The sequence below is a fragment of the Kwoniella mangroviensis genome (assembly GCF_000507465.2).
Source record: "Kwoniella mangroviensis CBS 8507 chromosome 1 map unlocalized Ctg02, whole genome shotgun sequence".
Lineage (NCBI taxonomy): Eukaryota > Fungi > Basidiomycota > Tremellomycetes > Tremellales > Cryptococcaceae > Kwoniella > Kwoniella mangrovensis.
The window spans coordinates 332,595-358,715 of NW_027062534.1; the positions used below are offsets into that span (position 1 = coordinate 332,595).

At 44.4% G+C, this 26,121-nt stretch overlaps 11 protein-coding genes across 11 annotated transcripts; 4 read left to right on the top strand and 7 right to left on the bottom strand.

The window, feature by feature from the left end:
• Positions 1–178: 178 nt before the first annotated feature.
• On the top strand, positions 179–521 carry I203_105204 (uncharacterized protein; the record flags this gene model as incomplete). Its single annotated transcript, XM_019144373.1, has 2 exons — positions 179–195; positions 278–521. The coding sequence occupies 2 exons, from the start codon at positions 179–181 to the stop codon at positions 519–521; spliced, it is 261 nt and encodes an 86-aa protein (XP_019005708.1).
• A 189-nt stretch (positions 522–710) lies between these two features.
• I203_105205 (uncharacterized protein) lies at positions 711–1,225 on the top strand (the record flags this gene model as incomplete). Its single annotated transcript, XM_019144374.1, has 3 exons — positions 711–849; positions 925–1,004; positions 1,133–1,225. 3 exons carry the CDS (start codon positions 711–713, stop codon positions 1,223–1,225), a joined length of 312 nt encoding a protein of 103 aa, XP_019005709.1.
• A 297-nt stretch (positions 1,226–1,522) lies between these two features.
• Positions 1,523–4,518, bottom strand: I203_105206 (uncharacterized protein; the record flags this gene model as incomplete). Its single annotated transcript, XM_019144375.1, has 14 exons — positions 1,523–1,576; positions 1,643–1,714; positions 1,795–1,808; positions 1,892–2,036; positions 2,104–2,137; positions 2,198–2,247; positions 2,316–2,378; positions 2,459–2,577; positions 2,663–2,770; positions 2,848–2,918; positions 2,989–3,104; positions 3,188–3,205; positions 3,303–3,373; positions 3,576–4,518. The coding sequence occupies 14 exons, from the start codon at positions 4,516–4,518 to the stop codon at positions 1,523–1,525; spliced, it is 1,878 nt and encodes a 625-aa protein (XP_019005710.1).
• Positions 4,519–5,199: 681 nt separating this feature from the next.
• I203_105207 (uncharacterized protein) lies at positions 5,200–6,253 on the top strand (the record flags this gene model as incomplete). Its single annotated transcript, XM_019144376.1, has 4 exons — positions 5,200–5,427; positions 5,511–5,858; positions 5,984–6,099; positions 6,181–6,253. The coding sequence occupies 4 exons, from the start codon at positions 5,200–5,202 to the stop codon at positions 6,251–6,253; spliced, it is 765 nt and encodes a 254-aa protein (XP_019005711.1).
• A 464-nt stretch (positions 6,254–6,717) lies between these two features.
• On the bottom strand, positions 6,718–8,170 carry I203_105208 (diphthine synthase; the record flags this gene model as incomplete). Its single annotated transcript, XM_019144377.1, has 5 exons — positions 6,718–7,129; positions 7,300–7,569; positions 7,744–7,868; positions 7,948–8,019; positions 8,108–8,170. The coding sequence occupies 5 exons, from the start codon at positions 8,168–8,170 to the stop codon at positions 6,718–6,720; spliced, it is 942 nt and encodes a 313-aa protein (XP_019005712.1).
• Positions 8,171–8,555: 385 nt separating this feature from the next.
• I203_105209 (uncharacterized protein) lies at positions 8,556–11,238 on the bottom strand (the record flags this gene model as incomplete). Its single annotated transcript, XM_019144378.1, has 4 exons — positions 8,556–10,081; positions 10,154–10,467; positions 10,615–10,907; positions 11,074–11,238. 4 exons carry the CDS (start codon positions 11,236–11,238, stop codon positions 8,556–8,558), a joined length of 2,298 nt encoding a protein of 765 aa, XP_019005713.1.
• Positions 11,239–12,357: 1,119 nt separating this feature from the next.
• I203_105210 (protein YOP1) lies at positions 12,358–13,264 on the top strand (the record flags this gene model as incomplete). The annotated part of the gene is made up of 4 exons (XM_019144379.1): positions 12,358–12,468; positions 12,562–12,644; positions 12,756–13,003; positions 13,080–13,264. 4 exons carry the CDS (start codon positions 12,358–12,360, stop codon positions 13,262–13,264), a joined length of 627 nt encoding a protein of 208 aa, XP_019005714.1.
• Positions 13,265–14,031: 767 nt separating this feature from the next.
• Positions 14,032–18,071, bottom strand: I203_105211 (uncharacterized protein; the record flags this gene model as incomplete). Its single annotated transcript, XM_065517713.1, has 8 exons — positions 14,032–14,073; positions 14,181–14,347; positions 14,478–14,625; positions 14,705–15,471; positions 15,568–16,687; positions 16,772–17,511; positions 17,653–17,838; positions 17,960–18,071. The coding sequence occupies 8 exons, from the start codon at positions 18,069–18,071 to the stop codon at positions 14,032–14,034; spliced, it is 3,282 nt and encodes a 1,093-aa protein (XP_065373017.1).
• Positions 18,072–19,133: 1,062 nt separating this feature from the next.
• I203_105212 (uncharacterized protein) lies at positions 19,134–21,263 on the bottom strand (the record flags this gene model as incomplete). The annotated part of the gene is made up of 7 exons (XM_019144381.1): positions 19,134–19,191; positions 19,263–19,381; positions 19,458–19,682; positions 19,782–20,466; positions 20,541–20,729; positions 20,827–21,036; positions 21,160–21,263. The coding sequence occupies 7 exons, from the start codon at positions 21,261–21,263 to the stop codon at positions 19,134–19,136; spliced, it is 1,590 nt and encodes a 529-aa protein (XP_019005716.1).
• A 1,404-nt stretch (positions 21,264–22,667) lies between these two features.
• On the bottom strand, positions 22,668–24,129 carry I203_105213 (uncharacterized protein; the record flags this gene model as incomplete). The annotated part of the gene is made up of 2 exons (XM_019144382.1): positions 22,668–22,942; positions 24,081–24,129. The coding sequence occupies 2 exons, from the start codon at positions 24,127–24,129 to the stop codon at positions 22,668–22,670; spliced, it is 324 nt and encodes a 107-aa protein (XP_019005717.1).
• Positions 24,130–25,069: 940 nt separating this feature from the next.
• I203_105214 (uncharacterized protein) lies at positions 25,070–26,096 on the bottom strand (the record flags this gene model as incomplete). Its single annotated transcript, XM_019144383.1, has 3 exons — positions 25,070–25,553; positions 25,723–25,858; positions 25,973–26,096. The coding sequence occupies 3 exons, from the start codon at positions 26,094–26,096 to the stop codon at positions 25,070–25,072; spliced, it is 744 nt and encodes a 247-aa protein (XP_019005718.1).
• Between the last annotated feature and the right edge of the window lie 25 nt (positions 26,097–26,121).

A 26,121-nucleotide genomic window follows, 5' to 3' on the forward strand; every position in this document is an offset into this window, starting at 1 on the left:
GTATCCGTAGGTATCAATAACGTGTTGTTCACAGTGGATTATGCTCTACAGTAAGCGAACAGATCCTCCTGGATCCAAATTATTAGTAAGTAAGTAGTCCGTCAACAGATCTGATCAGTCATTTTGTTTTTTTGATGTGCAAGCCAAGTGGACATAGCGATGAACTTGCTTCACGAATATGAAAAGAGCTTTAGCGTACCCTCACCATGGGCTCGGGGATTAGCTACAATATCAACCGCCTGACTATTTTTCACCTGATGGAACATGATTGTGACAGATTCCATATCAAGGCTATATTCATCCATGCTGCTTTACATTTACTTGAACTTGATAAAGTAGGTTATAATCAGGAATTCCTGGATTTGGCGGAGATTGTTGGATTTCCGGGGATAAAGGTTTGTAGATTGCCTGGATTATCTTCTTACGATGATATAGCTGAAGAGGAAGAGGAAGTTATCAGTACTGGCGCTGGTGGACCATCTACTCGTGAGGGTGAAGAAGAGACGTTGATTCAGTTGTAGATGAAATGTCACTTATCATACTTTTGTTTTCATGAGGTCGTAGAAATGACGTCATAGCCCAAGGAAATACGAGTATCTAACTTGGCTATATGGAAAACATTACTTGTTATCATTGAATGAATGCCATATCCTTCTCTTCATCCCTCATCCTCATCTTCATCACTCTGCATACCACACAAACTCAACAACATGTCTTCACATACTCACACTCTCAACCCGGCTCCTACGGCCCTATCGAACGAACCTCACGAGGCCGTTCCTCCGTCAGTCGTAGCTAGCGGAACGGGTTTACCTGCAGCTCCAATGGAACATGCTGAAGCGCAGCAGGGTGAGTGTACTCAATCGTCTTCTACCAAAGAGGAAGATAGAAGTGACTGATGTTGGTTCGGGCTGATGAATATAGCGGCTACTGCACCTGGATCAGGGGGTGTAGTCGAACAACCTGATCCGAATAATGAAGAGAAAGTCACATTCAAAGATCAGGTGAGTGAAAGATTATCTCACATTACTGATGGAAAGAGATGAGAGGGAGGATTAGGTCAGGGGCTGACTCGCTATACCATCTATCACCTATCCTGACCTATCCCATTCCATCTAAAACGCCGTTACAGGTCAATGGTTATGCCAAGAAATTCGCAGGAGCAGTATTTAGGAATGAAGGCGAGAAGGAATTCGGTGAGAAGAAGCTACAAGGCGAGGCTTAGTCTTGAAGGCGAAAAAAGGGTGTGTGCGTAGCGTAACTTCCATTACATGTATCATATAATATACAGTCAGAATTTAACAAAGTCGCGGAATATAGTAACGCTGAAGATCGATTCACTGTTCTGCTTCGTTCACAGTCAAACTAGATGATACTTTATTCATGCATCATAGTATAATCTAATGCGGGGTAAAAACGATTTCTATCAAAATGTTATTTACACTCATGTAATACTGAACATCTTAGCAAAATCATCGTGAAATGTCCTGCTGTATATTCCTCAAACGGGAGAGCATACATTCTAGAGTGAATCCCATGATCTCTTGGTAGTCGTAGTATTGGTCACCGTTATTCCCTATTTCACCAATATATCATCAACATTATCATCAGAACTGAAACCAAAAACAAGTAAACCACTCACAGTTCCTTTACAACGCTCGTTAGAACTTGTAGGTATACAAGACAAGTATCTACACCATTCGCATGCGGCATTCTGCAGATAGATAACATCACGTGTATGGAGTCAGTTTACACATGTTATCGAACTTTAAGATGGAGAAGGTTTCAACGTACAGGATCGTCGGTATCTAAGTCCAGCAAGAACATTCACTCGATCAGCAAGAAGATCGTACGTGAATGTGAGAAGAACAATGGTACATGCTGGACTCACAGAAATTCTTAATGGTCAAAACGAAAGCAAGTATGACCAAAACAAACGCTATAACCCTGGCTACCCATATCGTATACTTATGTCTCTTCGTCTCTGATATAGATGGGTAGAGGATTATTGCCAGTAAGATTCCCATTGCCCATCCCTACGATATGACGCACGCAACCATCAGTAAGAAAATGCGTATATGTGTAGAAAGGAGTTGTACTTACACCCAGATGCGCTAATCCATCTACAGCATTCGGTCTAAATCAATCGAACAGATGAGCTCATTGTTCGATCTCAGCCATAAGGAAAGAAGCTCACATGTAGCCTATACCAAAACCGATCAAGAATTCAATAGCCAATAGGAATGCCTGATAACGAACTTGATGAGCTTCGACTCCCAAAATATAGTTGGGCTACAAAGAGATAGAAAGCTCACCTTGAGTTTAGGTCTTTCTTCGTATTTCCAATGTAATACCAAATCGACCAGTACGCATGCATTCTATGTAAAACAATTCAACCACATATCACTACCGCACTAGTGCGAATATCTGGATAGATATCTGGGACTTGGTCACTCACCGTAGCAAACAAAGCACCACTCGCTCCAACAGAAGGGATACCCGTTCTAGAAAAATTGCCACCTAGTACGAAGCCGTAGATCCCCCCTGCCATGTAAACAATCAAGAAAGGGATTGTACCTATACAATAACAAAATAAACATAAATCAACATTCAGTCATACCAATACCCAAGTCGGGTATAATACTGATCACGATGGACTCACCCATCTCCCTCTCGACTTGGGCCCCAGCTATGATCTGAGCTAACATGTTCAACAGCAGATGTACGATTCCGACATGTAGAAAAATGGGGTAGACAAATCTCCATGATTCTATTAAGACGACATACCGCAGTAGACATGTCAGCGATATCTCTGGAAATGGTCGTAAGGTAAGAAGTTAAACTTACGATCAGGATCCTGACCGTTGAATCCACCATGACCGCAAATTTCTTCTATCGAACATGAGGTGGTCGGAGGGCTATATCCTCATATCAGTCAGCTTCTTTGTTGATGGGTAGGGAAGATATGTATTCAGGATGGTGACTCACTTGGCAGTATCGTTCAGACAAGCTAGCTGAAAAGTCGGTGGTAGGGCATCCACGTATTTCATACAAGGAGGAAACCTCGCTCCGATGTTGATCAACACTTCTGCCGAGGGACCGATCTACACCGAACAATGTGAGCATCGAGAATACTCCTACAAGGATTGAATGAGTGACATGGATCGAAAAGCAGAAGCAGACCAACCATAACATTGAAAGATGGCTAATTGTAATCGGTAATTCCACAATCAGCTAAACTGTACTGACAAGATCTTCCACATTTATACGTTACATCCAACGTTTAACGAAAGTCAACTTACCTTGGTAGCTATCGGTGATCCCATTGCTTGATAGTTCGCTACCATTTCATATACCATTAGAGCAGTCATCACTGTTAGGGGGGGGAGAGCAGACATTAGCAACATTTTTCAATCATACCACCTAACAAGCTTGTGGTGCTATCGCCCTTCTTTGTGCTTCCCTTCCTCATCTCAATCGAGCTCCTCATCAACACATCTAAATCTCTTTCGACCCATTAAGCCCCATCTTCCTCTCCAAGTCTATGTCATTCCTGCACAGGAAGATGAACTCACCGATAGCTAGCCCCCAAGCAGCAACAGGCCATCTCTGACCCCCGATCCCCCTTCTCTTCCGCTCTATAGCCTGCTCAATAGGATATTGACCAAATCTCACCCCGACGAGGGCGAGTAGCCTATCCAGACCAGTCGGGAAAAGTAAGAAGTCATATAACGTATTGGGTCCTCTTAATCTCATTCCACCCGTTCCAGAGTTATAACCATCTTTAGTATATGAAGAAGGATATGGATAAGGTGATTCCCCGTAACCATCTTTTGAGTAATATGGATTAGGTTCTATACCACCTGATGATCTATTGGTATTCCCTATTAAACCCATTTCAACCTCGTCCCTCTCCCTGTCCTGCATTCGCAGTGTAGTAGAAGCAGGTCGAGGTTTGTTGGTATGGTAATATTCACCATTCTCATCTATATAACTTAGTCCACCATATGAAGGAGCTTTATCTTTATGTCCTCCGCTTCGACCGACGTCAGAGAGGGGTATACTGTGCGAAGGGAATTGATTTGGATGGAAGGGTAATGATCTCTGAGAGGCTGAATCCCAAGGACCAAGTGAAGGTGAGATTGATCGAGGAGGATGTTGGATATCCCTTTCACCATCTTCGTATGGATTATCATACCCATATCCTTGGGCATAGCCATCATCCTGATTCTGATTTCTACCAGGTGCTAGTAGACCTACATCACCACCATCATCTCTATACTGAGAAATTCTATAATACCTCATTATCTCCTGAGCTTCACTCTCATCCCCTGTACCTCGAGTAGGAAGCGGTTCTAAACGTGCGGTACCACTTTCAGGACTGGATTGATGAGGATAGCTGTATATTGGAGTGGGAGTATCGGATGGATGATCTAGTGAGGAATATGATGGGATGGAATCTTGATTGTATATCCCTTGAGATGGATTGGGATTCGCCCGTGGGCCGTTGAGTGGCATTGTGGGTGGACGATTGTGATTTGGGCTGAAGCTGAGGTCTATTCACTGTATGGATTCTTGGTAAGTCTATGCAGTGATGGGATGCTGATATCTATCAATCTGTCTATGATGTTATTGTCTTCGGTCGTTAGGTCGTTAAAATTGTTGTCATGAGAAAGCACAGCTTGACTGAGTCGGAAGGTGTAAGCTGTACGCCGTGCGCAGGGGCACATGTACACAGTTTAGTCGGATAATGGTGGGCTGTCGTCTTTTCCTCTTCGGGTGGACTGGCTATGAGTATGGGTTTGCTCCTCTATATGGACGTGATGCTCTCAAAAGGATGTCGATTGATCCTTTGATGCATCTTCTTCCCATCTGTCATCCATCCGTCTCTCATTTAATCTGCGAATTTCGTGTCCATGTTGATGCACAGCTACAGCTACTCTTAGCACCAAAAACATGAAACGGATCCGTGTGTTTACGACTGATGTCATAAGCTGAGGTATACTAAGCCACGTGTGACCCACGTTATAAGACAACTCCCGTTTCATCGGGAAATGCGAGATAAACTGCTGTCTTCCTCTTCTTGGCATCAATTTCACCAATTTCAGAGATTGGTTCTTTTTACTACTGACTGCAGTAACAGTATACTACTCGTGAATTTTAGCGGTGTGCAGCGGGACCACCTTGTGCAGAATCATCATGTCATCCTCTTCAAAACACCCACACCCAAATACATCACTCAACCACACCCTCGTCTCCATGCCTACGAGAGATCAATCCGATCGAGCGGAAGCCTTATTGGAACTTTCAATCTCCCTCATTGAATCTTCCATCGACGTGTTGCAATCGAATATAACCAACGACGAACAGCTCATAAGGCAAAGTACCTTGATGCCTGGCGGTACACTTGGCAAACATTTTAGGCATGTGAGTGTATACCAATCTGTCAATGTACATTACCTGAACATTTGCAAGTGGAATACTCATTATATGATCTGTTGTATCTATAGGTAATAGAATCTTTCCGAGCATTTCTACTCCCCTCCATTCCCTCTTCCTCATCAACACGCACCCCAGAGATAAATTACGATTCGATCCACCCCACCTCCCGTCGTCCGATCGCACGATCCATTCAAGCATGTTTACACGCCCTTGAAGAGATCCGAGATGACCTTATAACCTTTGGGGATAATTCGCGTAATCTGACGTATAATGTCGACGGGGTGGCACAGGGGATAGCAGGGGAAGTTGGAATAGCAGATAAGAAGAATGGTTTAGCTCAGGTGATGGAGATGAAAGTGAATGTTGTGGCTATAACGCCTACGAAGCAGGTTATGGGATCGACAGTGGGCAGAGAGGTGAGTGTCAGATCGAGATTGAGGAAGAAGAGTGACACCGTGTCAATTGTTGCTCAGTTTTGGGGAGGGATCCATGCGCCATTACTCTTCGTTCAGATCACTGATTTTCTCTCATAATTATTCAGCTATGGTATTGCTCCTTACATGCGATTCATCACTTCTCAATGTTACGGACGATAGCAGTACATGAACATGGATTGGAGTTACCCGTGGAATTCGGTACGGCACCATCGACGTTATTGTGAGTTCAACTCTTATATCTATGCTTCTACATCCGCGATGGAGTGATTCAAGCTAATACATGCTATCTCTTTGAATATAGGTATAGAGGATTGAATTGGAGACCACCCACAGAGAATAAAGAAGTCCGAGTCGCTGTCAAGTCCAAGCTTTAAATAAGATCATGAAAAAAGAATATAGAAAGTCAGAAGCGAAGAGTCGCTTCAATTAAAAAAAAACCATTTAGCATCCACCTTCGTGCTCAGACGAATAAAGAAATATCTCCAAACTCATCTATATTCAGCTTGTAGCTATGAGTCGGAGAGATCATCCATACTATTCCATGGTTGATGAATCCTATCTTAGTTGTATTTAGATATCATCTGTTATAAGTTTAAAAGTTGTCTTTACACCCTTTCTGAAATCGCATTATAATTTTATAGATAATCTTCATCCATCTATCATATACTAATTGTATGCATGTCCTCTATTATAGACTATATCCATCAAACATCAACCAAATGAGATGTACACTGAAATCCATTCTCTTCACTATCATCCAGCTTCAATTTACTTTCAATCTCAGCCCAGTCCACAGTCCATAGTATGAGAGTCTGATTCATGATCCATTATCTATAACCTAGAACGTCTCTCTCTCAACTCCATAAACCTCTTTACCAACCTTCCACCATGCCCCTTGTTCACCTCCTACCGCAAACCTACCTGCATATTCAAATTCCAATGGATGTAATTTCTTACCAACTATGACGACCGAATGGAGAGGATCACCAAATTCTTCTTCAGACAGTTGAGCCAACTCTTCCAATGTCCCACTTATCAATTTCTGAGTGGGTGTACCGATTCGAGATAATGATATAGCCAATGTTTCAGAGGGAGGTAATAGCGATGGTTTAGGTTCAATTCGGATTTCTCCATCATCGGAAGAAGAGGATGAAGGGTCTTTAGGATGTCTAAGTGATTCGGTTAAGAGGATTTGAGAAAATGCTTGATGGGGGTTCATATATCTTGGGGGTTCGTAAATTAGTCGGCCTCTATAAACATCGGAGAAGAAGTGTAAGCATATTTATACCATGCAACGATAAAGATCCCTATTGAAACAGCTCTTGTACGATATCATCATCACCATCGTCACTCCACCTCAATTCCAAAGCTCGCATACTTCCTCGTTCCCCTTTGTAAATCGCGTCAATCCAACACTCACCTAGCCATATTCTCCTCACTCTGTTCCCTAACTTTGATATCCAACAACACCAATGTGTGTACACCAATCCTCAGATTCTCTTCCAACCTTTCAAACCAACTGTCAGGTCTCCACGTTTCGGTGTAAAATACCAAAGACAGCGTTTGACCAAAGTTGTACATTTGTAGACCTGTTGATCCTAGTGCAGTGAGGATAGAGGCATTGTGAATTACTTGAGTTGGGATCTGGAGGGAACGAGCTCGAAGGAGAAGGTCGGTATGGGTTGTTGCGCTACCCGAAATATATTAGCTTGTTCTTCTTCTTTTCTTCCACACTACACTATTACTACCACTACTGCTACTGCTACTGCTACATTTGCATTGTATTTTCACTAGTAGACGGATCATATGTTCGGCTATAATGATTGTATGTGAATATGTACGAGAAGGGAAATTCACGACTCACCCTAGAGGATCACCAACAACCAAGAATGCAATATCCACTTTATCTGAATCCCTCAGTATTTCATCCGCTTCCAATTCGACCATCTCTCGAGTAGCTATTATAACTTCCTTCTCGTAGAATGCTTCCTACGAGGTTCGTCATATAACATCAACATCGTCCCGGATAACATCTAACAAAATCTATCAGTTGATTGAGCAAACCTACCAATCTCTCTTTATCTACCATTAAGATGGAAGTATAACTTTCCAGATATACCCTCTCACATCGTTTAACAGCCTACAACGAAACAGACAGGGTAAATCAGCGACACCTTCATATGTACAATAGTAACTTGCGTGCTCATTATCCTATCAGTTTCACTTACCTCCAGTCCCTTGACCGTTATATCCTTCTCATCGCTCAATCCTAATCCAATAACGTAGAACATCTTGAAGGTCGAATATCGAATGAGCCGGTAGGGTCGCGAAGATGTGAGATACTCCCGGGTTACAGAGGTTGTCGAGATTGACAGTCAGTCAACTGGTGATTGCTTATAATGATTATAGTGATCCGGAATGTTATATAACAGAGACTTGTTCGTTGTTCGTGCTAGTAAAATCACAACTTGGAAATCTTCCTTTCCACCTGAAAAAGCTTTATCTTATCGATGAAAGTCAATTTGATTCCGTTGGTATGAGCGCTAGCAGCTATGAATGTCAAGTTATTATCCATGTATTGATCATTTCACGATCCATGTAACCATGACTATGCATATATATGTGTGTATGTATGTATGATATCAAAAGATCAACAACCATTATCTCCAAAAACCATTACTTCAAGAAGAACAACGCATTCACCAGCACCCAAACGATCCCCGCAGGCCAGGCCACCGCCCAAACCTCTTTCCAAGACTTGGCGACCACTCCATTCCTAGCTTTCCACATCCAAATCACGAACCTCTTCAACGTATCTACCAGTCCGCCTAGACCTCCTCGTCCATTGGGGGATAAAACGAAATTGAAAAGGGATTTATCTTTCTTGGATGCTGCGCTGGTCCAATCATTCGTAGATAATAATCTAGGCATCGTCACTCTCCTTATTGGTGCTGGAGATATCAACCCCCCACCGGTCGGTAAATTATGAGAAGCTAATGAATAAGTTGACGAAGATACTCTTCTTAATTGCTGGGCATTGCCACCCGTGCTAGATCCACTCAAGGGGAAAGTCGATCCCATTGGCGTAGTAAATCCTAATCCCGCTGTTTGACTAGCATTACCGTTCCCTGTTCCAGGAAGGGGTAAGAAATATGATCCACCTGGTGGACCAGATTCACCTGGAGTATCATTGAATCCATATTGCTGAGATGGTTGATGCTGTTTGTTATCGTTCATATATATATAACTTGATCTTCTCGATACGCTAGGTGTAGGTGATGAAGGATCAAATACTTGAGAATGGTTTTGACCCAATTCGGGATCTTCATCCATTCTCGTCAGACCCGATGGGAAACTCGAACCAGAGCCCGAAGGGAAATTCGGTCGATGTTCATCTACGAATGACATCCTGGGAGAAGCGAATGGCGATACAGGTGCAGAAGCAGAAGTGGAAGTAGGATTAGAAGGGAATCTTCTCGCTCCACCTCCATTCGGTCCTAAACCAGGTGTAGCCGTAGTAGATCCCATACCGGCTAATTGGTGTGAAGATTTCCGACTTGGTAAAGTCAAGGGTACAGGTCTATCTGACATTCCCCTCCTTGTCGACAGAGATGGATTACCGGGATTATTGGATGAAGGCATGGTTTCGGATGATAATATGCCAGGCGATAACCTACTTTTCAAATCACCATAATACGACCCTCCTCCTCCATTTTTGCTGGAAGATCCTGACCATCTTTGCCATGCCGCACGTATGTTGGTCCCGAAGAGGAACAAGAACGTTAAAATCGCTAGAGGGAGGTAGACTCGGTAATATGAGCCAGATTGATCAGGGAGGAGACATGGTCGGTCGGCATGTGTGACCGATCCGGCATATCCATTGGGTTGTGGTGGGACTAAGGAGAGTAATTGGAATCCAGGTCGACGTATACCAGTTGATGAAGAGAATGACTTGATGGTTACTTCTCGAATACCTTGAGGATGTCGATGTTCACAATAATCATGATCGTCCCCACTAAACACTATACTAGGTTGCAAAGCTTCCAATAAGAATCTCGACGTTTCGCTTCCTAACAGGTTCTGATATCCTGGTCCGGCACCTTTCAGTATTCGTCCTCTTTCTCGTAATGGTCCGCATGTTGAGGCTTCAGGTCGAGCGAGGGGTATATGCGATATCAGGATTTTAGGGCCTGGTGGGGGGTCTGAAAGTAGAGTGCAAATGAGCTCTGGTCCAATTCGGCCCGAAACGTAACGGCTCGCATGATCATACTCACTGTCACCTAATTCCTTGACGAACTCAATGACACCCCCTTCCACACCATCCCACTCTCCAAATTGCATCTCTGCCGCATACCGCCTATAATCTTCTTCTACCAATCCCACCGCATCCAGCATGATCAGACTGTGATTCGCTATTGGCAAAATGGCATTGGGTGGTGAGAAGTGTTTGGCGTATCTATCTCTCGCGTGAGGCGAGAATAGCCGATTGGGACCTAAAGGTATATCGTGATTGCCCGGTACGAAGTGCGTGGGTACTGAAGGGGGAAGTTGAAATATAGATCGGAAGAGGTTATAGTATTCTTCGTACCTATGTCAGAAGATATTAGCATGGTTCGGATATACGTCTTTTGCGACAGGGGTTGTTCAGAGAATCGGAGAGTGTCCAATTTCCCAACAGAATCGAAAACTCCACGGTTCGAACTATTCGCCTATAAGTAACAAGTTGTACACTCACTCATCATCACTCATCACTCCCCTCCCGCAATCCAACATATCTCCCAGAACTATCACAGCGTCTATCCTTCCCAATCTCGTCACGACATTCCAACTTTTCCTCATGAACAATTCGTCTATCTGCTGTTTCAACCAATTCACCCACGGTTTACTGTCTTCGGAATAGGATAATACTGGATGTGGAACATGGGGATCTGCGAGGAGGACGACGTGCGTAGGAGCGGATTTGAGATGAGGGTTGGACCGGCGTAATGAGGAGTCGGGGAACCGACAGGTCGAGAGGGAGTGGAAGAACTGGAAAGAGGGAGATTAGCGGAAAGAGCCACGAAGAAGGCAGGACGGAGCGACGAGGGGCCGGGAGCGTCCAGGAAGTATACATGAGACAGGGGGAAAGAGCTCAGACAGAACTCGTCCGTGATAGGATTGAACCAAGGGGAAGAGCATAATAACGACAACTCACATCCCCTACCTCGAACCAGATGACCAACACGACCCATCCGAACTTCAACGCCAGTAGCTGCGTTCCCCTCGACCTTAATCCCGATCTCCTTTTCCCACTAGGTGTTATACCTTTCTCATTAGGTGGACCTAAGGAAGGTGATCGTAGGCGTGGTGAATCAAGCATAACCTGGTTATTATAATGTCTCTATGCTTGCTATATTTGTGCACACAGGGAGCTATCGATCGGTCTTATAGTAGATCTCGGTATATCGCAAGTCGCTGTTCAATCCAAATGCAGATGTAATGACACGTCTTTTGCTCTTGCCCGGAGTCGTGCGGAGAAATCCAAGTGATGATGGAAGGACCTGCCTTGATGGATTCGAGAGGTAGAATGTCGATCTTTACGGTCCCCTCTTGTGGTCGTAATGTTCCTTGGTCAAACTGCTTGACGGAATGATGTCTAGGAACGCTCTGATCTATGATTGGAATATGATAATAGAGATGAACACGTACAAACTGTTTGATGAAAACAAAGAAGAGATGTCGAGTATCTGATATCGAGATGAGACAATGCAAGATGGACGCGACCCCCCTTCCCCCGGAGGTTTACGTGACATGAAACCCCTGAATTGAAACATCTCTCACATGCCTATCAACAGGGCAAAAGTAGCCCAGTTAGGCACGTCCTCTTTTACCCGGTGGGAAGATAACAGTAATCCCGTTGAAACCCCGAAGTAGGGGACGAAATGACGTACGAGTGTGGCATGTAGTATGTGATGGATGTGCTGTCATCCCATTTGATATGACGACATGCTAGTCTAGTCAAAACCCAGAGAGAGACAGTCGCGCACAGTATCAATCCCACCCCCTTCCCACTTCCCACCAACCATCCATTCCCCTTATAACCCTCACAACCCGTCTTTTCATTCTCCTTCTCTCTATCGAATATCCAATTCATACTGATACATACTATATACTCACTTGCTATCTCTCGTACAAGTACTCGAATAACATCAGCCAACGTGAGTACACTCTCTGCTACATCACTGAACTGCTAGCGCCATGCAAAGCAAGCAGAGAAGGGGTGTTTGTCCAAGAGCCAAGAGGGTTGAACGATATGATAAGCCATGATACGTCATCTGCTTGCTATCTACAACTTGACTTGTCACTCTACCATCATCACTTCACTGCGTGTCTGGAGGTCTCCTCTCTACATCTCTATACCTCTTCTGGCCTCCTCCCCCATTATCTTGCGAGCTACCTGTATACCCGACTACGCTAACTCACCGCCCCTCCCCCACAGATGTCCGCCCCAACCCAATCCCAACAAATCAAACAAAACTTCCTTAACCACCCATACACCCAACAAGCTTCCAGATTCGCTACTGGTCAAGTCAACGCTCTCGATGCTGAGGTGAGTAATAACTCGCGTCTTATCCATACAGCTAGCCAGCTGTTCAGTTGTTGAGCGAGTGAGGCTGATCAATGACATCCCTCGACATCACAGCTCAACCGATACCCCCTCTTGAGAAATCTCGAACAACAAACCAAAGTACCTAAAGCTTACGGTGTATTGGCCTTGGCTGCTTCGTAAGTCTTGCTTCTTAGCTCGTACGACCTGCCCGGCTGCAGCGCAGGTATGCAGAAGTTCTAGCAAATTCTCCGATAACTGACAAGCAATGTGTTATGTGTCATTCGCAGCGCCGTCGTTTTGATCTTCTTCAACATGTTCGGGCTCGCTCAACCCGTTTCCAACCTTATCGGTTGGGCTCTCCCCGCTTACTTGTCCGTTCAAGCTATCGAATCCCCTCAATCGAACGACGACAAACAATGGTTGACTTACTGGGTCGTCTTCGGTTCTTTGAACCTCGCTGAATCTCTTGGTGTTAGAGCTATCCTCTACTGGGTTCCTATGTACTTTGTCTTCAAGACTTTGTTCACCATTTGGCGTGAGTATTTTTCTGACTTGAAAGAAACCAAATCATCTAATAAGAACAACGCTGACTGTTATCTTATACACCACAGTCATGCTCCCCGCTACCCGAGGTGCCGAGACCTTGTACTACCACGTCCTCCGACCCGTCATCGGCAACGTCAAGCAAAAATCCCAACACACCACTGGTCAAACCAACCCATTCGCCAAGGAGTCAACTGCTGCTGGATTCAACCCTGCTGGAACCACTGCTCCATCCAGCTTCGAGCGTGAGTAGCTGGTTCTCTTCATCTAAAATCCTTCCATCCATCCTTTCATTCATTCAGAGGAACAGAAAATGATGCTGATCATCTGTTTTTGTGGTGTGATAGACGAGAAAACCCTTTAGAGAATGATATCAACCATCCTTCATCCACATTTGTTGAATGAAATGTGAATACAGAAACACCTCTCTCTCTCCCCCTTTTACGAAAGATAATGATGCCCTGATTTTCTGAGCGTACGATCTTCATTCTTCTAATCAAACCTTTTTTTTAATCTCTTTTCTTCTAACATATCTCTTTATACAATTTCATTTTCACTTTTTTCCCATTTTTACATGAATTACTGAATTGCGAGAAGCCAAACGTAGATGTGTGCGAAGATGAGATGAAATGAATTTTAATCTTTAGCGGATGACCGTGAACACGAATATGAACATGATCACGTATGTGTCTATGCCGATCTCATATCGGTTCTTCATCACGATCGCACAGGGTAGATCACAGTAGCAATAGGAACGTTTGAATTTGTTTTCGCAAAAATAGTTGTGTGCAGAATTGAAATGGTCATTGCATCGTGATGCAGAATTGATAGCGAGTATCCCAAAAAGTGCATGAAAAGTAACAGTAGAATCAAAACTATTCGGAAAGATATATTACAAAGATGTATTTGTGATATGTATTAGGATGTGATGTGACACATTGGATGATTACCTATCCACCTCGAGTCATAGAAGATATCAAAAATGAAATTTGATAATCTTGGCCTGTCGGACCTGTCGGACTAATCTTCAAGATACTTTACACCACTCTTAAGGTATCTCAACTACATCAACAAAAGAACCATGTAATCAGCATTTTCCTTCCAATGTATGACAGTATCACGATTGGTTGTTATCTGGTTGGAGAGATGCTATGAAGCTTGGTACTCACCAAGAACTGCTTGAAATCATCCAATACGAACGGGACGATAATTGTCCCTACGAACTCTGCAGTCCTCTTCAGGCGAGATTCGATATTCCGATATGATTTCTCAGGTAAAGTCGAATATGCAGGTGTGCATTCACCTCCGTGAGAAGTGAAATTCAGTAGGTGTTCGTCTACAACCAAGTGTTTATATGTTTGTCAGTTACGGTTTGGTTCAGCCTGGTCTAATCCACTTCACGAAAAAAGAGGATAAATCGTGAAAGGGGATGAATGGCCAAGAGGGGATATGCCGACTCGACTCACTGATTATTTGAGCACCTATACAGAGATTCGCCAACAGATCGACATATTTATCCGTACCTTCCATACCCAATTTATCATTTGTATTTCTACTCGAGTTGGTCATCTTATCCATGGACCGACTTATTCTTGATCCCCATGATTTGGTGGTCTACCATACATCAAAAACCAAAAATTCCAGGTCAGTATACAGATTCTTCTCTCGGCGCTATGTTTTCAAGAAGACTCACCCCAGAATGTTTCTTCCCTTTCCATCCACCAACCCCAACCCCCGCCTTACTCAACATCTTATGGCTATTATCCATCTCTTCATCCAATTCATCCAACGACAGACAAAACTCTTCCGCCAATTTACTTCCATTCCCACCTGCTCCGCTGCTCGTCAGACCAGTTGATTTTCTTATAGATTTTCGTTGACCACCTCCATTCAGGAACCCTTGTCCGGTAATTCGTATAGATTCGAAATGAAGTATCCAACTTTCCAGACATCTCATCTTTACTTCCTGAGCTATGATCTTTGGTGGTCCAATCATATTCCTTCCATTCCCACCGGAATGATTGAGATTCCAAATGGATGATGAAACATGTATCGAACCCGTTAAGTATGATCCACTACCTTCTGGATCCATCGATGAATGCAATATCCTCAATAAATGGAATGGTCGATGAAGGACTTCGGAAGGTTGAATTTCAGGAAGGGGGGATATCAGCGTACCGCCCGAATTGGTCGTTAGGGCAGTATCAGGTAAAGGAGGTAACGATCTTGGTGAGATACCTGCACCAGATCTAGATGTCAAATTGATATTTGCTGGTGGCGCAAGACCCCCTTGATGGTGCTGGTTGGTCTCGATTCTCAATCCACTGTTTTCGCCTAAACCGAAAGATTGTCTAGGTAAGATACCTACACCTAATTGAGAACTGGATGAGAAAGACGATTTATGTCGTAGTTGATAATTAGGTAAAGGTGGTATAGAAGATGATCCACCCGTGGAGGGACCTTGTTCCACCATAGGTCTTTGACCAGGTTGAGATTTCGCTCGGATCCTCGTACCTATACTAGATTGAGAGATGGATCGTACAGAAGAATTCGGACTTGATACGGGGAACGTTGTACCCTGCTGCTGCTGATGCTGTTGAGATTGTGACTGTGGCTGTTGGAGTTGTTGATCAAGTAAGGTAGATAACGTGCCAGATAAAGGACGTGATTGTCTTCTTTGAGATATTGTTCCCTGGGTGGTCGTAGGAGAAACAAGTAATACACCTTGACCCTGGCCTTGGCCTTGAGGGATAGGAAGAGGTTTGGAAGATCCCGTCAAACTTAATTTTCTCTGTTCTGTGGTGATCGACGAAGCAGAGTTGGGTAACGGCGGTAATGGTCTGTCGACATCACTCTTGATGGATTGCGGTGAATCAGGAATGTGACCTGGCCCCGACCTTCTATTACTCTGATTCGATGACGATGAACCCAGAGAAGAGGGCATGTGGGACTCCCTAGGTGTACGAGCTAACATTTCCACCTGGTCTTCTACCGCCACGCCGTCTATTCCAGTAAGATCAGCCTCCATGTCTAATCCCATGGAAGGCCGATTGGGCCTCTTCAATCGCGATTTAGAAGAGGAAGGTGAGCTTTCACTTTCTCCGCCTATCGATTGAGTGGAGACATGGGACCTTATCGGTGTGGAAGTGTGTGCTGCCGGTGGTTGAGACATGTTAGGTGGAGAGGTGGGGTAACCTAGTCCTATCGATGGTATTGATCCTTTCTGTCGGAGATTACTCGAACCCAATACTGAATCTGATTTCACATCCCCATTGACATTCTGCTGCTTGGCAGGGACATCTTCACTTAGACTTCTCTGATCAGCTATCGATTGTGCATCCACATGCGACGGTGGCTTCGTCGTCGGAGCAGAAGCTTTCGGACGAGCAGGACTTATAGCGGAATTATCGAACGACTGATCTCCATGATCAGTTAACATCAAGTTGCCTATACCCGTCATCCCACCATCGTCCAATGACGGGCGGGGAGTGCCTTCTGTACTGGCTTGGGACGGTGGGATAAGTGTGGAAGTGGTGGTGTAAGTGGAAGGTTGAGATATGTGACGACGCTGAGTGGATGAAGAAGAGGGGCCAGCTTCGGCAGTAGTGGGGATATCCGATTCGGGGTTCGTCTCATAGGATGATAATAGCTGTATACGAGCGACATATGCGTCGTGCTATGTCGATGCCGGTAAAACACCAGAAAACTCAGTAAGAGATGTTCGGCAGCAAAAAGCACAAGAGGTAGAATGTTGACTCACAATACCTCTTAACGTCCGTCCTTCTTCCTCGCTCTTGCCTTTCTTCAAACTCCCGCTTTTCTTATCTCCTGTGGGTTCCACTCCGACCCTTTCCATAACAGCTTTCAGCCTACTCACAGCTTCTCTGTAAGCTGCCAATGCACCCAAGACATCATTGTTCTTATCCATCTCTACTGCCTTCTGAGCTAGATCCAAAGCAGTCTGAAGTAAATGTCGAGAAGGTGTTCGAGGGGGTTTCGACGAATGTGATGGACCAGCTGCAGCTGTGGTTGTAGCAGCACTCAATGATTGATTCGGTTGTACATGCTCAGGTAATTTCTTATTCAAACTTATAGGAGTACCTAAACTATCGTTCTTGGTAGTTGATGGACCAGCTTGATTGTTGTTATTGTTGAATAATGAGCTTGATCTAGGAGATACAGTCGGAGGAGTTACATTCCCCTTTTCCCACTCTGATTTTCCCTTGGACGATTGTCTAACATGATTGGGTCTCGGAGCTGATTCCTTGGGAGGAGTTAATTGTGTAGGAGGTGTCTTGGATTGGGAAGAGGAAGTAGGTAAAGGTGGAAGATCGTTTGAAGGAGGTGGACCAGATGGACCTGGACTAGATGGTCTGCTTGAGATCATACCTGACTTCCTCAGCGAAGATAGCGATGATAATCTTGCGGAAGGTCTGGGTCGAGAGGAGTTTGCGAATGGGTGAGAAGATGGTGCGGGCGGGAGAGGTGGTGGATCTGAGGCTGCGTGAAATCGACGGGATATCAGCATTTAGCTCTTCGATGTCATTTCTGTGAAAGTGTGATGCATCCCTACTCCGCCAGAAACAGCCAAAAGCAACGATGATAGTGCCAGGACGATGAAGTGATGTGACGATCACTCACGAGGTGGACCAGGTGGTGGAGGAGGCGACACCCCAACCCTATTCCCAATCATCCTACTTGTCCTAACAGCATTATTCCTAGTCTCCTGCTCTCCACCCCATTTACCAGACACGTCCAGATAATTCTCCTCGAGGGTGTTGGGTATATTGGGCGGTGTGGATGGGTTCTGAAGGTACGAAGAGGTAGCTAAATACAACCACGAACAGACATCAGCAACGATGTTGTGCTTCAGTCAGCGTGCCCTACGCCGGCTGTTTGACGATGATCATGGTTATCATGTCAGGATGAAGGATTGTCTAGTACTTACAAGCTGCAGTTCCAGAAATCGCTCTTGCTCTAGAGCTGGAGCCAGAACCAGAACTAGAGGGGTTTTGCTGCTCATCAGGTTCCAAACCCGACTCACTCCTTGAGACCAACATCCTCGTTTAACCAATCGAGGTTGAACTGGACAACCCGAGCTCGATATCTGAACTAATCCTTGACCAAGACCCTGATTTCTTCCTCTAGTTGTCCTCGGGTGATGTTGTCGACTGATGGAGTTCACTGGAATCGTGTCATACGATTTGATTTCGATGATCTTGATCGTATCTGTCCGTTCAATCCTTTAGATCGGTTCTCGATATTGCAATGCTCTTGCGCCTATACCGGTGGGATACAGCTTGATATCGATATCGAAAGATCCCAGATGGTATTGACGTCGTACAGGAACTTGCTCGCCTTGTGAGATGGTATGGTCTGATCTGGTATGGTCCTGCCTTTAACACTTGAATGATTTGAACTTCATATGAATCTCTCTTGAATTCCAGTCCCAGTCCCGGCTGAGAAGATCGCGTGTTGTTATATCGATTGGATTCGGATCTCGAATGTTGATATCATTGACGCTGTAGGGTGAATATATGACAAGGTATTTGTATGGTATGACTATGATATGTCTTCTTTGTATATGTATCTATCTCATATCATGTCCGCTGCAGGTCATATATGCATTGATCGTCAGTTGACAACTTGACTTGCTCGTGCAGGACAACAAAAGTGATTGATCGCCACGTGGTGAACCATATGTAGTACGCGTCCAAGCGGGATATGAATGAAAGAATGAGAATGAATGAATGTCCCTTGTTCTCCTTTGTTGGCTTGCCTTTATCAGACGATGGGCTACATTTGTTCTCCCTTCCAATGTCTATGCTTCAGCTATCAGTCTTATCGGTATGTCACTCTTTGCCATCAGAGAAAGATATCAAATTAAATTGCATCAAAATCATAAGACAGAAAACAGATATATCAACTTCAGTCTCTGTCCAGCTCAGGTTACTCTTCTTCTATATACAGCAAGTGACATGAAAAGGACAAGAAAGACTGATGGGTATCATATCATCGATTTGTATATTGGCGAGTACCAAAAGTAAAAGTCCTCATATTATAGGTTATCCATTCCTTCTCTAGCTTGCGCCTCTCTCCCTTCCCTCTGCTTGATAGCTGACTTAAGCGGGAGGGGCTCGAGGTGAGAATTTAAGTCGAAGTTCATCCTTGGGGAAAATGCTGTAAATAAGGTCAAAGATGGTCAGACTGTTGTCTTCGGCCTGACGATCTTGATTGTATGCCAGACTCACGCAGCAATAACTTTGACTTCCTCTGAATCAGGCGTCACTTCATGTTCCCAATTCATCAAAACAGATGCAGTACCGAGGGTAGCAGTAACGTGCATCGAAGCGTATTGACCACCGATACACTGATCACGCACAGACAGATGAATACATCACATCAGTCATGAGCGATCGAACCGAACATAACAGAGATATACTAACCTTGTGTGGACCACTTCCCCAGACCAAGTAGTTTTGAGGCTTCGATTCAGCCAAAGGTGCAGATCCATCTTCGTTGGGTAACCATCTTTCAGGTTTGAAAACGTCGGGTTCAGGGTAACACGTTTCGTCGTGTAATGAGTTCCAGAAGGCGGGAATGATCATAGATCCTTTGGGGACGGTGTACTCGGGTGAAACGGGGAACGCTTTGGTAGTTTCGTATGGGACCTATTAATACATTATGAATAAATCAGCCTCCGCAACCCCAGCAGAAAGTGATCTTTAGAAAGAAAATCGCAAGGCATATATGAAGACTGTTCAACTCACCATGATGACGGGAGGTCTGTATCTCATAGCTTCCTTAACCACCGCTCTGGTGTATACCATATCATCGACCATATCCAATGTCAATGGTCTGTCCAAATCGTTTCCTCTAACCCTGTATTGTTCTTCTCTGATCTTAGCGAGGACCTCAGGGTGGTCAGCGGTAAGTTGGAAAGCGTAGACGATGGCGGAGGACATAGCATCTTGAGAAGCGAACAAGAACGATAACAAGACCATTGCAATTTCTCTATCAGAGTATTCTCTAGAAAGCAATTTGGTGGTTTCTCCATCATCTTGGGCTTTTCTAGCTTGGATCATAGCTTTTACCCATTCGTCCAATAGACATTCTGACTCAGCGTTGGGGTCGGACATTCGGATTTTCGATTGGGCACTGGCAGATTCGAGGTATTTCATACATGTTTTTCGAGCTTGGATGGCATTGTAAATCTTGGTTCCTGGCCAAGCGAATGGGAAGTTGACAAGTTCAAGAGCAACAGTGATCAACCAGTATTTCTTGTTGATCTCAGCTCGTTGAGCTTCAGTAACGTATGGTCCGATGAATACCGAAAGCGAAGTGTCCATGTTAAGATCTCTCATTTCCATCATATATGGCTTGGCGGGTGAGGGGTCAGATACCCATTTGCTGAAGTAGGATCGGTAGATTCGTTCTTGGATAGGAAGGTAGACGCTGGATTGGGAACAGAAAATACCCAAGTCAGTTACTGCAGGACCACCGTAAAACTAGCAACGAGAGCGACTCACGATAAAGCCTGTTTGGTAAACAAGACATTCAAAGCTTTTCTGTAATCCGCATGAACTTTACCGTGGAGGAAAACCCAATTATCGGGAGAAAGCACTTTCTTGGCGGAAGCAACGAGACATGGTTCAGCGTGGTTGGGGGAGTTGAGGATCTTTCTGGCCATCTCATTGGAAGAACCGATAACAATGAAGCTGTGGCACATGGTATCATAATATCGGTGAACCGTTCAAACACAAAGATTGTGGTAATCAATCCAGATAGCTGTATCAAGTGAGAAGCCAAACTTACATGTTGAACACGGAAACAGCCGATAAAGGACCAGAGTTCCATTGAGCTTTATAATTCGCCAAAGTAGGATTCAGCGAGTCAGCGAATTTACCAATCACGGGTATCGTCCATTTGGCTCCCGGTAAATGAGCTTTCTTGGTTCTGTAGACCAGTTGTTCGAGGAGTAATAGGGAGATGACTAAGGTGAGGATAGTGGCTGTTGTTGTTTTGCTAAATAGATTGCAGATAGGTCAGTCTAGGGTTATTCTGAAATCCCAGAGATACAGAGAGGGAAGACAACTAGTGATTCACAAGATTAAGATGAACGTGAGGGAGGCATAAGAAATAACTCACGTATCAAAGGTGAATTTGGCTTTTGTCAAACCTTCCAAACCCCAAGTCTTCATCGAAGAGAGATCGACCAAAGATGTTGGTCTAACGATAGTTTGCGATGCCATCTTGCCTAAGCTAGGTCACCAGATATGAGACGGGAGGGATATGTGTATATGTATGATGTCGAATGGGATGGGTTTTGGTAAATGAGATCGATCGATGGTTTAGTGAGTGGTACGATTGGATCAATCATATGACAGATAATAAGGTTGTGTTTTGAATCAAGATGGATTGGATTGGATCGTACGATAAGAAGTAACATTGGGATCATATGTCAGCCCAAGTCGTAGATCATCGATAAATACACTGGAAAGGAATTTGTTTGATTGGGGTGCCAGACGGAGAGCCAAGCAACGTTTCTTGGCTCACAAGCCACACCACATCAGACTGCCACGGCAACCTTCGCACTGTTGTACAATTGGAAATCCGAAAGCACTCACGTACGTAATGAGGTATTCCTATGATCAATGAGAAGGAGAGATGGTGGTTGATCCTCTTTGGTCACAAACACCTATGTATCTACGTTGGAGTTGTATCTAGAATATCGGAGGATTGTAAATTAATATTGTGGATTAATTTTTTGTTTTTCCCTTTTTCAATTTCTCACAACGGAGACCCTTTGTTTACAAAGCTAGCTAATCGGTCTAGTCCGAAATACTGTATTTCGTCTCCGGACAACCTAAAAAGATGCTGAACTTAAGCAAAGTATCACAATCGCAGTGGTCAGATCGAATGGATGGCGATGTCAATGAGGAGTGGGATTGGGTCAACGTAAGAATGCAAAAATCAGAAAACCCAAAATCAATGACAAATGAAATTCACTGCAAAACATTATCGCAATCTGAACTACAAGGGTAAGGGTGATTTCGGAAACAAAACCCAAACATCGTACGATTTCTCAGCTAGAGAAACGCATGCTGACCTGCACCACGTGACATTTCGTGGCACTCACCATCATTTGTATATATTGTTGCGGACACGATTGCAAAAGCCTAAAATGGGATCAAGGGAAGTCTTTAGCATGTAAGGGCTAGTGGACAAACGTCGAGTAAGCTTACCAGTCCCAACACAGCAGTTCCATGAACAATAGAGCTCTCGCCTCCCCAGATGATGAGCCTATATGCTAGGTTCTTCAGCTCGTATGGTGTACCCTCGCGATCGTACAGAAGGCAGTTATCCTTGATCCCTTTCGTATAACATCCGGAAAGAATGGAAAGGAGAGCGAAGACTACCAAAGACCGGGGGCTAGCCTCAGCACCGATCAAAGAGAAAGAAAGATCCAGTCAGCTCATGATTGCTGCCCAGTGACTCTCTTGAAACATATGCCATGTGGTTGATCATCTCATGACCAGTAAAATATCGATCTCACTAACTCATAACTCACTTTCCTCTTTCACTGACATGTTGCCAGATGTTGACCCAGTCTAAGAGATGTAATATGAACATCGATAGGCCTAGTAGAATCTTTTCTACCCAATCCACTTCAGATCTTTCCTCTTCCAGTATGATCTCTCGCGCAGTATGTCACGATCGATCTGACCGGACGTGGATGCATGATGAGCGATGACAGCAGCATACGAAGGAGGGAAATTAGGAGGGAAGATGGGTCGAAGAGGTGATCGGGGAGGACGAGGAGGGGATGCTGAAGGATTTGCTGGAGGAGGAGGGGGTGCTTGCGGTGGAGGAGTGTAAGGGATACTGGTGGTTCCCACGGGGTTTCTCCGTCTCAATCTCTCTGTAATTTCTAGTGTAGACTTATCAGCTCAAGCCCTCGATTTCCATGCATATTGCTCTGGATCCCCTGGCTTCGACACAACGCCAATAGCTGGGAAAAATCCCAACATCTGCCAAAGTTCGTGATTCGGGAATTGTGTATGAACTTGCCTTCGTTCTAAAATCAGCCCTCTAAACCTCCGATTCACCCAAAGAACACCTGAAAACCCTCGTTGAATATAATTCATACTTTGAATGCTGGATTTTAGATGTCGGCGCTGCTGTACTGCTTGCTGGTGATAAGTCAAACGTACAAAAATAAAGAACAGCTAGACTGCATCGAATGAAAAGTGATATTTGTAATCATAGTTTTAACACTTCATTCCATCATTAGTCAGTGCCCGTGGCATCAAGCTCAACCTGGTCGAGTGATTGTGGAGCAAGATGCTAGTCTTTCATCCATTTCCCCAAACTTTCATCTGCCCTGATGCTGTCCATGACCCGTCTGAAAGTGAGCTGACGAGATGTTCATATGGTCTGAATGCCGCTTTAACCTCTGCTCCCACCCCTTTTTGGGTGGGTGGCACTTCTTTCGCTCTGTTCGGGCATACGGTGTGTATATATATCCTTTGAGAGATGCACGGACCACTACAGTGTCATCAATTGTCAATTGATGGTACTCCTCAATGATTGAGTGGATTCGCTCTTGTCTACTCGTGTTTGCCTGCTGATGATAACACCCACTTGCCACTCAGTCACAGAAAGGTGAGGAAAAGGAAGAATTCTATGCGGCGAGTGGAGGTGGGACTTGGAACAAGAATGCGAACATTTTGTATTTTGCATGATCTCTCTTTACGAGCAGCAGCTTACTCTTCATTTGACTTACGATCTTCATGATGGCTGCATATGATCAACTTCAACAGTGCGAGAACCTTCCGGGGGAATCGGAAGGATTTCAAAGCATACCATTTATCCTTGAAACAGCAAACCCTCCGATGCTGTCAAAAAATCCATTCAATGAGAGGACGACAATATATTTCGAGAGATACCACCAGACTTGGACGCAGTTCCTAGTCACTCTGACCGGCCCCTCAATCTATTTCCATACATTCCGTAACACATACTACGATGATCAAGGTACATGGCACAAGGTTGGTTTACATACCCACTCTCACTATCGGTCGACTGTTCTCTGTTATTTGATGTCTCGGCCAGCATAGTGCTGATTGCCCTCTCGGTTAGGATACGATAACTCGTCACCAATTGGCGTTAGCGTGGATAGCTGGGCTGAACGGTTACCGATTTCACAGGAATCTCTTGGATCATGTATCTAGACTGGATGACGAAGAAAGGGAATCTTTATCTCTTGAAATGGTCGAGAGATTACGTTCAGTTGCAGAACAGGTGAGTCAATCTGCTCATCCTCCTCGTTCCGACTCTTCGACTCCGGGGGAAAAGACTACGGAGACATCAAAGCTGATTATGATTCTTCATCTCCTTCTCATCGCATTCAGTGGAAACTGTATATCAGTAAGTGAACAGGCACGTATAAGTTAAACTTTCCTGACAATTCGTCATTTCTCCTTTGTAGCTGAAATGGACCAAGCGATAAAGACTATTATCGATATATCAATCTGAACAATATACTCCTGAACGATGGTATCCTCATGATCCGCATATCGATATGGATGATCTTTCGGAACATCAAATTCTGCAGTCGACCTCAAGCAAGGAGCATCTCACAGCTCTTTTCATCTACGTCGCACTACGAGTTCTATCTCTTGATCAAAAAGGGTACGACCAAAATTTCCTACAGCTCCTCGATAAAATCAACTGCCCGAGTCATCGTATATGTAGAATTGGCGGGTTGTCTGTCTTTGACACTGCCCCTACGGATTCATCACACGATCGATTAGATGGGAACCTCACGAGCGATCATACTCTGAAATTTACCAGACTCTCTCCGCAGAAGGCTGGTCAATTGAAGACCATTCTCAATGTTCGTATCATCATTTCTGATCCACGTTGTACATACAGTCACTGTACCAATATTACTTGCTTGACACATCTGAATTTCTCTATGAATCAAACCTTCTTCCAATGCTGCTTCGTCAACAATATAAGAAATACAAGATACATGTGAGGAGTACGTCTGACATTAACCACCCAACGCTCTTCTAACTACCTCTTTACTATCCTCCTTTTCATCCATCACTCTCCTGAGACTCGTCCTTGTTTCAGACTGATTGTGATTCTGAGGTAAATTCTGTTGATGTCGGGTCATCTTATGATTGACTATTTCGATCATCGTAGGTGACAAAGGTGAATCAGAACTATCATTATTGGAATTCTGATAATTCGATGTCGAGGGGGAAGTAAGTTGGACGTCGTCACCTTCAGGGGGTGAATGAGAATAATCATGGAAAGTTGAGATTGTAGGTGATACCCCTCGGTAGGCATCGCCATCTGTTGGATCCGTAGGTGAAGAACCTTGACCACCATCATTATACGAACACTGATATGGCGGAGGAGGGATATACGGTCCAATATCCCTTTCAGGCTCCTGCTCTTCCCCTTCTTGTTGTGTCTGTACGAAAGGTGTAATATTACCCTCTGTATCTCTCCTCTCGTATGGATTCAATCTAATATTCCTTCTCATCAATTCACCAACCGATACATTCCATAATTTCTTGTTATTTTGGGGATATTTCAGATTTCGATAATGACAATTTGGTTATTATCTTGTATATCCACCAAATCCAAATCAACAGAGACACTACGTGTATACAGCTCAAAGCGATTTGGGCTGACATGGCATTACAGATTATTCGAATTGAACCGATAGGTTCGTATGGGTATTTACGAACGCCGCTCGTTCGACCAGATTCGTATAGCCTTTCAGAGCAGTAGGAAGGACCGCCAACGACACCGGCCACGATTGAGTTGGCTGAAGAAAGTTAAGCCCCAATTGTGATCGATTGAGAGAATAGTTAGTAATGATATTCGTTCTCTACCTTGTAGAGAGGGGCCGTAGCTCTGACAGAGAGAATTATCGACTCACCCAGATATAATCCCGCTTGATAGCCCAAATACACCACCTCACCCCACGCCCTATCCCATTTAGTCTGTTTCCTCCTCGCCGTCAGCCCTATAGTCGCTGGGACGTAGACTAACATCCCGAACATTGCGAACGCCTGGATGGAGACCATT